The 14,593-nt window shown below is 41.7% G+C and overlaps 1 protein-coding gene across 3 annotated transcripts in view; it reads left to right on the top strand.

The window, feature by feature from the left end:
• The window catches only part of nek7 (NIMA-related kinase 7), a 57,157-nt gene extending 42,564 nt beyond the window's left edge, over positions 1 to 14,593 (top strand). For all 3 annotated transcript variants that reach the window (XM_063891060.1, XM_063891058.1, XM_063891059.1), the window contains 3 exons: positions 1,688 to 1,782; positions 9,406 to 9,519; positions 12,065 to 14,593. In XM_063891060.1, coding sequence (XP_063747130.1) covers positions 1,688 to 1,782; positions 9,406 to 9,519; positions 12,065 to 12,175 — 320 coding nt within the window. In that variant the 3' untranslated portion in view covers positions 12,176 to 14,593. The remainder of the gene's footprint in view (positions 1 to 1,687; positions 1,783 to 9,405; positions 9,520 to 12,064) is intronic.

Raw genomic sequence — 14,593 nt, 5'->3', positions numbered from 1 at the left:
TAGAATTAGCTTTTACATTTGCTTATTTGTTCACGGCTTACTGTATGTCCAAATCTGGTAAAACTGCTTTTTCAATTTAGTTTTAATTCAAGTTCATACAGTAAAGCAAGGAACAAGTCCCCGTAACTTTTCCTCTTCTGCCCCTGGTGTCAAATACTTTTAAAGATTTAATTCCACCAGTTACTCAACAAGCTAATTACCAGCTGCAGCTGCAAAGATGTTGTCAATGCGACACTTTGAAAGTGTAGTACTCGGCCTAAGAGTTTATATGTTCGACTGTTTTGGTCAACACCATAGTGTCACAACTGTGCAAGATTCCATCAAGGAAATTGAGATCTGTGTAACTGATATCAAAATGTAGGGCACTTTGAAGATGGTTTTGGTCTTATTGCAAGAAAGTATCTACTGTCATATCTTTGTGCCTACCCTCAACTCCAGAGTAAGGATGTAAAGTGAGCTGGTGCCATTTTTGAGCACATTGCATTTCAAATAAGTAAAAAAAGTCATAAGAGCACATAAACTAAACAATGCAATGTTGTGTCATCTATCTCATTATATTATGACTTGGTATTCAGCATATAAATAAAATACACAGTTAAAATTGTAAAACTAGCAATTCCAGTCAATAATGGGAGCATAAGAAATCAGTTTTCGGTTAATAATCAGTGTGGATCACAGGATGAGGTTGATTATTTTGACATTTGAAGGCCAAGCTCTACAGCATGGGCTCCACACAGTGTCATGTGCAGCGCTGCTTCTGATGGATGTACAGCTACTCAGCAGAGCCAGTGTAGCTGTCATCTCCCTATGTCAGTAAGCCTCTTTCACATGTTTGCTTGAGAGGATGTGGACTGGGAGCTGCTCAGCACTGGTTAAAGGGCTGGTAAAATTTCCATCCGTTAACCATATGTGATTAATTTAAAACCTCTGCTGGATTTGCTTGATAGACTTTTACATTGGAAATCACAGCAAATAGAAAGCAAATGAAGAAAGCAGCCAGTCAGACTCGGCTCACAAAGCTTCCTGCAGTGTGTTGTATGGATGTGATGCTGAGCTGTGGTTCGTCTCCGCGTCCAGTCGGGTGAAGGTCTGATTCTCTGGAGCTCTGCCAGTCGCCATGGCAGTTTGTGATTCTTGAGTTTCGAAACCAGATGCAGAAATGGGCAAACTTTTTAAGGCTCCACCACTGCTCCCTGGGCGTATTCTCTGACTACTGTTTCAGATCATGTTTGCGGCATGATATGTTTCAGATCATGCCGCAGTAATCAAAACTGATTTATGTATATTTTGTGCGTGTGCGAGTCTGCTGAACATATGTATGTGGTGCTTTGTATGCACTGTATGAGTGTGCATGATAATATCTAACCTCATCCAATATCCTCTTACTGTTGCTTACTTTGAATTAACAGTGATGATGGGAAGTCTCTGTCTAGTTTTCTTTTTGAAGCTTTGTTACAATGAATGAGTCACAGAGTGAGACTACACCTCCATTCCTCTCATGCCTCCCTGTACTATGTGAGGTGTGTCAGTGATGACGTTGATGAACTGAGGGAAGCATGGGTTTGCATTGCAAAATGTTAACTCTCTCTCCCTTTGTCTTGTTCTCCTTTTCCACTTCTGTCTATCTCCCTCTGTCCTTGTCCCCCCACTCTCCCCCTCCCTCATTCTCTCTCCCTCTATGTTCCAGTGGGTACTCCGTACTACATGTCACCAGAGAGGATACATGAAAACGGATACAACTTCAAATCTGACATCTGGTCGCTAGGATGCCTGCTCTACGAGGTAAACTATGGGAATATGTGCACACGCTGTCACCCCGCAGTCGGCTGTAGGAGTGACATGAGAACACATCGCCTCAGACACACACATAAGCAAACAAACTATCCACAGTATAATGGAGTACTGTAAGAAAATACAAACAAATACACCTGCACTTTTCCAAAATTATTCTTTTTTGCAATAATATATTCAAATGGTATGCACTCTTATCCCTCTTTTCCCTTAAATCTTTCCCTGTGGCCTGGCTGTAGGAGGTCCTTAAGACTCTTTAAGGTAAAGTTCTTTAGCCTGGGAACCTGCTAAGCATTGGGAATCTGGCGAGTGAGGGGAACCGACATGGCCATGTGTTTTAGATAAGGCCGCCCAGTGACACTGACTAGTTTGATTAGGCAGGAGCAAAACACCACAGGGCTTTGACACAGACCACACTGAGTTGAAAGGAGAGCGTGAGGAGCATGCAGCGGAGGAACAAAGAGGAACCATGGATGAGCAGAACAGTGACAGACATGGATGATAGCAGTCAATCTGGATTTTACCTTGCCAACCTTCACGTGCGCTGAATATACACACACACACACACACACACACACACACACACACACACACACACACACACACACACACACACACACACACACGTTGAGAGATACACTGGCGGCCAGGGAAACACCCACATTTCCCTCCCCTCCTCTCTCCTAACTCCCCTGAGTTGCTGATCACTTGGGCTGCATTTCAACGCACCAGTGACTACACCTTCTCCACATCGCCTCAGGCATAGAGAGGTGGAGAACGCGCGAGGAAGAAGTTTGAGCTCAGCTTGCAGGTCATGGTTGCTCAGAGACCACAGTCCTTCATGCTAATTAGTTCCCCACAATGCACTGCGGCAATGCAGGGCTGTGGTTGGCTGAAAGCAGTGGATGCTGTAGGTCACATTCAGTTTTTTTTACATGTCTCATGTGTTTCTGTTATTTTAGATGGAAGATGCTACTTTTACTGTTAATAAAAAACAGATTGCTATAGTTTATATCATATTGCATGGTTTCTGCAGGCATCATGTTTGTGTATCTAAAACTCATTCAGATGTTGCTAGTTTTGTTAGGATGAGAGAAGTTTAGGTTTAGCAACACATCGCCATACAAAACTAAACTATTCATCTCGACAGACAGGAGATGAAAGGAAAGAGAGAAAGCAATGACATTTTACAGTCCCCCAGACAGCCTGGACACCATTTATTATTTTTACTATTTCCTTTTATACAATCTCTTCAAGCTTGAGGGTTGAATATGCTCAATGTCTACATGTGAAAGAGTTGCATATTTAAAGTCCCTCACCTAAATCACCAAACATTTGGTTTGAATTAAAGTCTTACAACTTCTTTGGATATTTAGTTTCAGACACTGTTCATTTTAAAATTGTTATAATACATTTGCAGCCTGAGCATTGATTGTTTCAAAGTTTCTGATGGGGCACATTTCATTGATCTTTTATGAGTTCCACCCTTTAGGACAACAGTCTAGCCTACACACTGAGAAAGAAAGATGGAGAGGAGAGATGAGGAGAGGGAAGGGAGAGCTAGAGAGCAAAAGTGAAAGAATAGAGGAAGACTTGTTGCTTCCTCTGGAGGTCAGGAGGCGGGGAATAAAGATGTAAGGTGAAAAAGTTTAGGAATCTATATAGGAACAATATAGGTAGCCAGAGAAGTAGATAAGCAGTAGGAGTTTTAAGAGAGAAGGAAAAGACTATAGAAGGTTAGAGAGAGAGCAGGGGGGGAGAAGTGGAAAAAGAGCAGGTTTATAGATTGCTGGAGAGAAGAGAAAAATGGGGGGTGTTCATTCGGAGAGAAAGAAATAGAACTCCAGCCATCAGGTCAAGGTGAGCCATGCAAGGAGCCTGTGGAGATAAAGATTTTACAACCTTATTGTTGCCAGAGCAGTGCTCACCACGTCATGCATATTCTCTTTGAAGAGCAGACCCTTCTTGGGAAGAGGGCTCCACAGTGCATTCAGTGTCAGGAAACTTCTCTCTTGCTCTGCAAAACTCTTTCCTTCACTCCTCTTCGCTCTCTTCTCCTCCCTTCTGCTGTGTTTCCCTCCATATGCCTCCCTGTTTCACACTTAACCTTCAGGCATAAGGAATTCACATATAAACCACGCCTCATCCCTTTGGTCCTCATTGATTTCCCTCTGAACGTACAGTAGGGATTGTGCTGGTGTGTATCCCATGGAGTTTGGTTGCTTGTGTGTGAAACGGCTCCATTTGAGAAAGCCTGCATTTTTCATTATAGTGCCTGGGGGTCGGTATGGGTCCGAAGGGGTCCGCCCGTCAATACCTGGTCATTGTATCTGCGTCCATCATTATCTCCCATTCAGTTTGATCCCTTTCTCCTCATGTCCGACCTCATTACACCCCCTGACCCTGCCCTGTGCCTCACCTAAACCTCCTACGCTGTGGTAAACAGGGATGCTACATTGGCTGGTGTTGTCTCCCAGGGAGACCAGGAAGGTAAGGTGGGGGTTTGGTCACTGCTAGTGTATGAGATTACCCTCTCCTAGCGCACTCTCTTTCTGCTCTGTCAAATCCCACTCATATTGGCATATCCCCCCCATTGCCAGTGTGCTCTCTGTAAAAGAGATGCATTTTACACACGCTGTAGGTCTCCAGCTCGTATAGATTTTCTGAGGTTGCTGCGTTTTATATAAAAGTTAGCAGGGGAGGAGAATATCTTGGAGCAGCTTTACTGGAATGTCTCCTTCCTGTTGGAGCTTGGCTATCCGTACCTCTGACTGTGCCCAGGCCTCCTGCCTCTCTCTCTTCCCTCCACTCTTGTTTTGCTGTTGGTTTTATGAAGCTTAAAAAATGCTAGGTTCCCAGCAGATTGGGTTTGTTTACCTACATTGTCTTTTTGGTCCACTTTCTCCCATGATATGTAAAATCGGACTTCTGTTGCTGCTGCTGTGTGAGGTAGCTCATTTCAGTTTCTGTTATCCAAGTAAATATTGATGACAAGCTTAGTGTTTTACAGATTTAAGTTTTCTCTCTTTGTTAGTGCAACATTAACAAGAGGGTTTTTTGCTATGAAAAAACAAAACTAAAGTGGAGCAAGTGATGTAATTGGAATGGCTGAACCCGGTATCACACCCGTAACGCATCAGTATCAGGCTGTGCTGCATCTAGTAAACTATCTAACCAAGCTGGGTCAAATCTGTCACTTCCTCTTTATTCTTGCCAACCTATTGTTTGACATTTTTAGGAAATATACTGATTTGCTTTTTTGCTGAGCTTTAGATGCGAAGACAGAGACCGCCCTGTAAATAGTCCCTTTAGAACCACAGTTTTACACTTTCGGGTAGAGGCTATTGTAGGGATTAAATAAACAAGATGTATATGTGTATGTGTGTTAATGAGTTAACTTCATAGCAGCTGACAGGTTGATTTTGTTATCTAGGGACTTGGTTTCCAGCTTCTGTTCTAAGCTAAGCTAACAGGATGCTGGCTGAAGCTGACAGACTGGCATTGATTTGTTTCTCTCTATCTCTCAGCAAAAAAGCAAATACGTGTGTTTCCAAAAATGCTGTTTCTTTTCTATACACGATTAAAGACAACATCTAGTTTAGCCGCAGTGAGATGGGGCCATCAGAACACACCCAGTATTTCCTCAAAGTTTAACCCACTGGAGCGATCTGGCACTTTGAAGTAATTTGTCCATTCTTCTTCTACTTCTTCTCATCTTTCTTCCCTTTCTAGTGTGTTGAAGTAGAGAAGTGACGACTCCACTGGGTGTAGGTATATTTTTAATGACTGTCCCTACTCTATGACTTATTGCCTTGATTAATATATCATCATAAAACCACATGAAGGACCAATGAGCACATAAAAAAGTCATGCTCTCCTCAGTTGTAGTGTGTGTCTGTCTGTGTGTGTGAGAGTGTGTATGTGCGCAGAGAATACAAAATATACCTCTATTTTGCATATGTATGTTAACAATTAGATGTTTATTTGTGTGTAGTGTATGCCTGTAATTCTGTGTGTGCGCGTGTCTTTATGTGTGTATATAAATGAGTAAGTGAGAAGTTGTAAGGAACCCTTCGGTCCCAGGCTATAAGGGCTCCAGGGATGAAGACGGGTGGAGGGAGAAGACGGGAGCCTCTCTTAGCTCCCTTTTTAATTGGCGTACGGGGAGAGAAGCTGGAGAGAGCTAGCGGGATCAGTGTTAATTACGTTGGAAGGCCCCATCCAGACCTTTTACACGGACAGGGATGCTGGCTTTACATGTCTGGGCTGAGGAGAGCTCAGCCTGGCCAGCTGAAGAAGAGCAGAGGAACAAAGGAAGAGGTGTGTGTGTGTGTGTGTGTGTGTGTGTGTGTGTGTGTGTGTGTGTGTGTGTGTGTGTGTGTGTGTGTGTGTGTGTGTGTGTGTGTGTGTGTGTGTGTGTGTGTGTGTGTGTGTGTGTGTGTGTGTGTGTGTGTGTGTGTGTGTGTGTGTGTGTGTGTGTGTGTGTGTGTGGCTCACACTCCTTAGACAGACAGCAGGCATGCGTGTGCATTGTATGTCTCCCGAATATCAATGAACCGTGCACACACACACAGTCCTATACTCACCAGGGCCTCAGAGGTCAGGGAGTGAGTCAATCATCTAACCCATTGCGACGACACAATATGAAAAAAAGAGTAAGTGTGTGTTTGTGTGTGTGCTGAGAGCAGGGGGCCGGCAGCTGTCAGGGGCTAGGAGCAGCAGGCACTAATGAAGCAGATGAATAGTGCAAAAACTCCCAAATACAAACAGGACAGTTGACATTTTTCATCTGTCAAAAGCAGAAGATGCATGAAAATACGATGGGGTCTTGTTTAACCCCTTACCTCCTGGGGTTTATATCTGGCAGATTTTTTTTTCTTCTTCTGTCCCACTCTCAGTCTTCTCTTGCTAACAGAAAGCTTTAGTTTTTTGGGAAGCACAAGCCTTTCTATCCAGCCTTTACACACAAACCCACAGACGTCCACACCAGGGGAAAATCTATTTGTTTAATGCAATTTAGATGTTCTCCCTCATGTTTTTTTTTTTAAGGCATTGAAGTGACCACTACTGAAAATAGTCAGCATTTTCTGTGCCAAACATGGGCACCCCATACCCTTTTAAAGGAAAGCCAGCTGAGTCCGCCTGGCTCTGCCCTTTTACTTTTTTGAAATCTCTCTGTTTGTTTATTGGAAAGGGATTTGGTTCTGAAATAAAAGAGCAAGATATTTGTTGACCTTAGTGGTACATCTCTGATGATAAGATATAACATTTCAAACTCACTGGAGTGATAACATATGTATAGGCTGCAGCAAAAAGGGAAGTTAGTTGAATTGAATAGTGGGTTGAAAATTTCAATGCCTGTCGCTCAATCAAAAGCATAATCGAAGGTTACAGATATGAGGCTTTGTTTCTAATGGAAGTGCATTATTGCTGAAACGCACAGGAAAACACATTTCCTCACACATCTCAACACTGTCAACCGCCTGCTATGCCGGTCTCAGTCATAATGGTTGGACCAGGGGGCGAGAGAGAGAGTGTCTTGTCTGAGAGTTAACATGCAGGAAATACTGTGTTAATATGAGGATGTGATGAAGATTAATATTTGATGGTAAATTATGTCCAGAGGAGAGAGGGCCTACTGAGATTCTGCTGCCATCATTTTGAAGCTGTGACAGAGACTCTGTCAAAATATGCCCTATAGGGAACAAGAAGTTTTCTGTCTTGCACCATCAATGTTTGATGGAGCTTCATTGAAGGCTGAAATGAAATTGTTGATGTGCTTGGCACTTTTTGAAATATGTCAAAGAGTTACATTTGTAGCTGGAGTAACAAAGTCAGGCTATTTTCCACTTGGCAAATTGTTTGAGCAGTAATAGTTCTTATGACTTAACAAAAAAAAATCTATCTCTGAGGAAAGAATCCATTGCCATTTGAAAAGTGAATACATAACCTTGTGTTTTCATTGATTGTTGTTCACATTTTAATACTCCTTGTCACATGATAGCCTGTCGCCTGTTGTAACTGAAAATCAGCTTCTGTAATCTACCTCTATTTCCTTCCATAGTTCTGTTTATGGACAAATATTTAGTCTCTAATGCGCCTCATATTTTGGAAGGTGAGACATTCACACTAACACGGTTATCCTGCATGTAACGATTCCATTTGGTTTCAGATATGGACACATTGTTATCACTACCAATTAACAGGCTGTCAAACACACACCGTACACTCTCGGATAATAATGTAGGGACACCTGGAAAAAATGATTGAATATTTATTTGTTTAATTACCCGTGGTCTATCATAAACTTGTGATTATGTTTTGCCATGCACGGTCCTGATGATGAAACACTTGTCAATATCACATTGGAGTTTAAAATACCCCACAGTACTGAAACAAAACTGCAGATGGAGGCGGTGAGATAAACAAATGGAAACCAATAAGCGATGACTATAATTGGACCTTGTTGCACATTGTTCCAGAAGACACTTCCTTTCGTCTGGATGTCATTAAGATGTACAGCAACATTTCAAAGTACACACAAATGCCCTCTCCCCACAACAGGTGCAGGGCATGAAATTGCAATATGGCTTGTGCATACATATTTTACTGAACAACCTTTTGCATAAGAGAAGGTCTTTTTCAAGTACGTAAATATGAAATAAAACTCCCTTGATATCATGTTGGATACATTTACTCACTTCTTCCAATGTAATACTATGTAAATAAGTGAAAACCGAATCAACAAGCTACAATTTCTTTAAGCAGCTCCTCATCATTTACACTGACAGCTATTCGAACCAGAATTATTTATTATTAGTTAAGCAAATTGGGCCAACACAAAAGCCTATCGCTCTATTCATTTCCGAAGGCACTGAATCAGAAACACAATACGAATGTGAGTGTGCTTGTTATGCAAACCTGCTGCAGGCTTCACCTTCCGCATACACATTTAAACAATAAGAAGTGAGTCAGTCACTAACCCTGGCAGATATGGCATGCTATATTTTCTATTCTTAGACATGCAGGAGGGATTTTTTCACATATTTCCACTTGGCAAAAGTCTCCTTATCCTTTCCACTCTTCCTTACCATTCCCATCTGCCTCTCCTCTGCTCTGCTTGCTTGCATTTGTTTTCCAGAGGATACACTTTTCTAGCTGCTCCAGCAAACTGAGAAATGCTCTCCTCTCATATGCCTGCTCCCCTCTCCTCACTCTGCTCCTCTTCCATTCTCAACTCTATGTCTCCATATTTTTATGTAACTTTATATCCCCACTTTTTCGAAGCAGTGCAGCAGAGAGGGCTAGCAAACTAGAGGAAAACACATAAGCTAAGAGAATCCCTCATGAATTTTTCTGTTTTGCTTCACTTAAATGTTAGACTTGCGCTCATTCCACTACCAAAAACTGTTAAATAAAAAATGTTTGCTGATTTTATACATACAAACTTTTTCTCAATCCTGCTTTTTTATCAAATAGTCATATACCTGGATGTTTGTGAACTTGTCTTCATTGAATCTACTGTACAGCGCCCTGTTGAAATTCTGTGTCTTTATGGTTTTTTACTTTGCTGACACCCTGCCTTGTCCTTTCCCTCATATCTTTATATTTCAGATGGCAGCCCTGCAGAGTCCATTCTACGGGGATAAGATGAACCTCTACTCCCTTTGTAAGAAGATAGAACAGTGCGACTACCCCCCACTTCCCTCAGATCACTACTCAGAGGAGGTAAGTTCTGTACCAGTTGCCATTCACTGCTGTCATAGGTAGATGTGGACCTGCTCAGACTTCTATTCCTCAACTCCTTTTTAAAAAAAACTTCTAGAAAATGAAAAGTAGTGTGTAAAGCAATGGTAGCCGGTTTCTCTTGCTCTGTGCCAGGTCACTGATTTTTACTTGTGTTGACTATTAAAGTACATTTTTTATATGTAAGTGAAATCCACCCATCTGTCTGAGCTACAGCTCAGTATGATATTGCTCGGTGATCAAAAGACCGGCTATGATTTTAACCGTTTGAAAATTAAATGCACATATCAAAAGCATCTGGCCACGCTACAAAGTGGGGTGAAGCTGAATGGGCTACAGTGTCATGTTTCCCTAACTAAATGTTAAATCATCTGCTGCAGTTCTGCGTAGACTTACCCGTGCACAGAAATGTAATGTAGTCAGGCTGCGGTTAAAGATCGCCTTATTGCTGATTGCCGCTGACGAGTGTATGAATGCGCATGCCTTTGTGTTTGCATGCCCTCTTTGTGTGGGTGGCATTTTTTCCTAACATTTCTGTCCTTTTTCTCTTAAATATATTACGTAAATTGTAGACACATGCAAAAAACTTAGGCACTGACTCATAGGCACACACGCACACACACTGCGGCCATTGCCTTCATTACCAGTGACACTGTGCTTTGTTATGGGCGCACTACAGCTGTGTGAGTTGATGCATTTGCTTGATAATTAACAATAAATACCAGTGTTTTACTTAAGTTGACATTACAATTTAAACTTAACATCATTACTGATTAGTATGTCGCATACTTTTTGATAATTTGATGAGTTATTCAGTCGATGAAATGTCAGAAAATAGTGGAAAATGCTCGGAATAAGATCCTGTGGTGACGTCATTGTATATTTGTTTTAGTCTCTAATTATATCTGGAAGTCCAAACTAGAAGATACTCACAGCACAAAGTCACATTTGAGGAACTGTTTTCGAGAAAAGATTCAGCCTCTGAACTCAAATGTTTTACATTTTCTACTTGAACTAATCCAGGGATTCGTTGATTAATCCAAGATTTGACAAAATGTCTTCCAAAATGGTGCTCAACCTATTTAGTCCGCCATACTCTCTGCTCCACTATCACAGTATTTGTACACACACGTCCTCAGTAGCTAGTTTAAGTGGTTCTCTTATTGTCTCTGGTTAAATAATAAACCCTATTAAGAGGCTTTATTATACGGCGGTATTTACTTCATTAGGTTGATAAAGGCTAATTGCGAGGTGTCTCGAGCCTCTGTACTCCCTGTGACTGAGTTTTTGTTTGTGCATTAGCAATTGTGCAAGCGTATATTTTGCAACAAGAGCTCTCTCCTCTCACACACCACACTGAGCTGCTGCGTTGCCCCACATGTCACCCCCATCCAGGAGAAAGGGAGACAAAGCGAAAGAGAGGGAATGATAGAGCGAGAGACAGGGCGATGGAGAGATGGAGATGAGGGGGGTGCCTGCAGCGCCTGTCTGGATGTAAACAATGCTCCTGAAGGATCGGCAGCAAACTGTCAGCTGCTCATCTTTGTTGTGTCATTTAACCATCTCCGTCTATGCTTCCCCCCCACGCCTCCCTTCACCAGCTCCCACTCCCCCCTCCCTCCACCTGACACTCTCCCCCACTCCCCCACCCCACTCGCCATGCAAAGAAGCGCATGAATATTTTACATATCTGCATCTCGCCCCCCCCAACTCCATCTCCATTCTGTGGGACTAATTCTCAGACTGTCTGAATTTGCATCTTTCTCCCACTTTCTCTTTCACACACACACACACACACACACACACACACACACACACACACACACACACACACACACACACACACACACACACACACACACACACATAAACACACACACACATAAACACACACACATGCACACACAAACACACACACACACACACACACACACACACACACACACACACACACACACACACACACAAACACCGCGGCTGACGAGAACTCGTCCAAGCCGGTGCCACGCAACAGCGGCCAGGAAGTCGGTAGACGGTTACCATAGCGACCTCGCGTAGATGTTATTTTTTCTTCTTTCCTCTCAATCTTTTATTCTCTTCTCTTTTTTTAATGATGGCAGTGGCTGTTCCGCCTGCGAGCCTGTCTATCTATCTGCTCCAATCAGCCGCTTCGCTCGGCTTCAAGTGTAAGTGCTGTCTCCGGATGGCAATGGAGTGGCAGCAGTGTGTGCGTTAGTGTGTCTGTGTGTACTTGTGGGGGCTCGGGCAAATGTGGATTCAGACCAATCGTAGATTAGTGCACTAACACAGCTTTGCGTCTTTGTCCCAGTTCGATTACCTGTTGCCTTGTTATTGCTTTTATGAAATGAGCTCATCTAGAGGGCACAGAAAGACGGGCAGGTCTCTGTTAGCGAGGGTTTGTTCATTTCTCAAGCTGCTCTTTTACAGTTTGCTCACACTACAGGTTTATTGATTGTTTAATTTCTCTCTTTACCTCCCACCCATACCCCCCTGTCCCTCTCACCAGCTGAGGAACTTGGTAGATATGTGCATCAACCCTGACCCGGAGAAGAGGCCGGACATCACCTACGTGTACGACATTGCCAAACACATGCAGAACATGACACAGGGCAGCTAAACCCGGAATGACACACCTATAGCTCGCAGAACTCCTCCCCACTTCCCTTCTTGCTTTTCATGCTGGACTCAAAAATCTATTGGCTTTTATACAATAACTCCAGAGTTTAGATCCTTGTGATAAGAAGCACGTGTAACAGAATTATTTTAAAGGTGAAGGTACAGTCCATTATATAACTGCCACCTAAACCTCTCTGCCTTAGGATAAAGCTTATAGAGATTAAACTTCTTGTCAGACGGACCTCCCATTCCTCAGACTTCAATAAGGATACAGCACTGAAAATCAGCGTATTGTAACTCACTGATGTGCTATAGCTTTAAAATGCATTTCCTCTGTATATTCATGTATTGAAGTAATGGCATTCTTCAGCAGCTGCTAGAAGCATATTGTGTTTAAAGCAGATGTACTGAAAAAAATTATAAATAGAGAAGAAAAAAAGACAGGTGTTACTTATCCTAAAACAGTTAATCATGGAATATATCAAAATGACCATTAATGGTTTACTAGGTTTCATGAGACCTAAGCACAGCAATTACCACGAAAAAGACCATGAAAACTTTGAAAGTCAAATAGGAGTGAAGAGATATTCACTCAAGGGCGGCAAAACTGAGAGACGTAACAAAGTGTTATTGGTGGTAGAGGCGGTGTTGTGTTGCACTTTTTATCCTGGTACTGAAAGGCTGGCAGGGTGATCATGTCTAATGAATGTATTAGGAAAGGAAGGATCATTTAGATGGTAGACTGGAGACGTGCCGGGGGGGAGAACATGGGCAAATGTCTCCACAACACTTTGAATGCAAGTCGTTTTGACATCTATGTATTGTCTTTGAAAAATTCAGAATGTCTCTTCTTTTTGACAGCTTAGAAGGAGTCGAGAAGCTGAAAGAAAAGCAGTTTTACGTCTGCTGTTTACCTTAGTCACTGACACCAAAAGATTTCCTCCTTGGTTCAACTCCAGCAAAAGATACTTTTTAAATCACAATAAAGAAATGGAAAAAATCTAAGTCATAACACATAGTTCTCCATCATTGTCCAGCGGCTGCATTTGTGGACACAATGTTGTGATGGTTAAGGTTGCCGTGTATGTTTGCAGTGTAGTTGTCTTGTTAACAGGTATGTTGAAGAGAGCGCAGATCCTTGCCTTGTGTAGCCGTCCATGTCATGAGTAAATCAAAGCGTGCCTACCTAACTTATGTCCTCCAGTAGGGATACCAAAGAAAAAGACACATATAGAGAGTGCACTTTCTGAATGTTTGGTGTTTTTCATGGAAAGTATATCAAGGAGTTGTACTAAGAAATACAATCACCAATAGGACTCGTATTGTTTTACTGTACATAGTAAAGAAGGTCCTAGAGGTTAAATGCTGTAACGTTTAATAATCCTTTATTCATTTGGAGGAAGGAAACGGTGGTATGTTTTTATTTGATTTTTTACAGTGAATAGGTTTACCCCAGTAGGTTACAGATGACCAGCACTGACCATATAGTTTACATAGTCACGACGATACCACACGAAAGTTAAAGCAAATAAGCAACGGTTAGTAACGCTTCATTTCGGGCACTTACTGTATGAATTCTCTTCTATCATTAAACAGCCGCTCATTGAAATTATTGTACTTGTATGCCTGTGTTTTATCATGTTGTTTTTTAATTAACATTAAATACTATGTGTTATATAGAAAATCAAAGCTTATAGGTTCAAGAAAATATAAGTTATTTAGTGTCAACACAGTATTGTGATAGTGTGTAGATGGATATTTCCCTGGGACTTGCAGATGCAGTTTTTGCTATTTTTGTTTACCATTGCTTTCTCCCTCTCCCCTTGTTCAGTTATTAATCTTTATTAGCTAATATGTTTCATTGTTTTCAAACACAGTTCTTTTAATCATATTTTAGTTCTCTAAACAATAGCATCTGTATGGCATTTCAGTAAAGAAAGCAATTGAGTTTTGAAGCTAAATAAATTGGTATTTAACAGGAAAACACAAAAGATGTTGAAGCTTTTATATTGGCCTGACCGTTGCATCCAATGCACGTACAAGTATGTTATGAAAGATGTAATATACTGTATATTAAAAGAAATGCCTTGCTTTTTAAAAAGAAATCCTCACTAGCAGGTTTATAACACACAGTGCTTAGTCATTGTAACGGTTACGGCCCTTTTCTAGCTAGTGAGCGTTTTAGCCTTTATGTAACATACAGTGCTCTCCTGTGTCCTAGCCTTTTACTGCGCCTCAGTTTCATTTCCACAGACCCACAGAAGTTGGTATTGAAGAATCCAGGGGGGTTTTCAGAAAGTCAAATATGGCAAATAATATTTATTGTTTTGTTTTTTTTCAGAACATTTCGTGTCAAATTAAAGACCCTTATCACAAATGCCTTGTATGCTAACTAAATGCAATAAAGCTTTCAAATGAA

The sequence above is a fragment of the Eleginops maclovinus genome, chromosome 9 (genome assembly GCF_036324505.1).
Source record: "Eleginops maclovinus isolate JMC-PN-2008 ecotype Puerto Natales chromosome 9, JC_Emac_rtc_rv5, whole genome shotgun sequence".
Taxonomy (NCBI): domain Eukaryota; kingdom Metazoa; phylum Chordata; class Actinopteri; order Perciformes; family Eleginopidae; genus Eleginops; species Eleginops maclovinus.
This window is presented reverse-complemented; position numbering and strand designations above follow the sequence as displayed.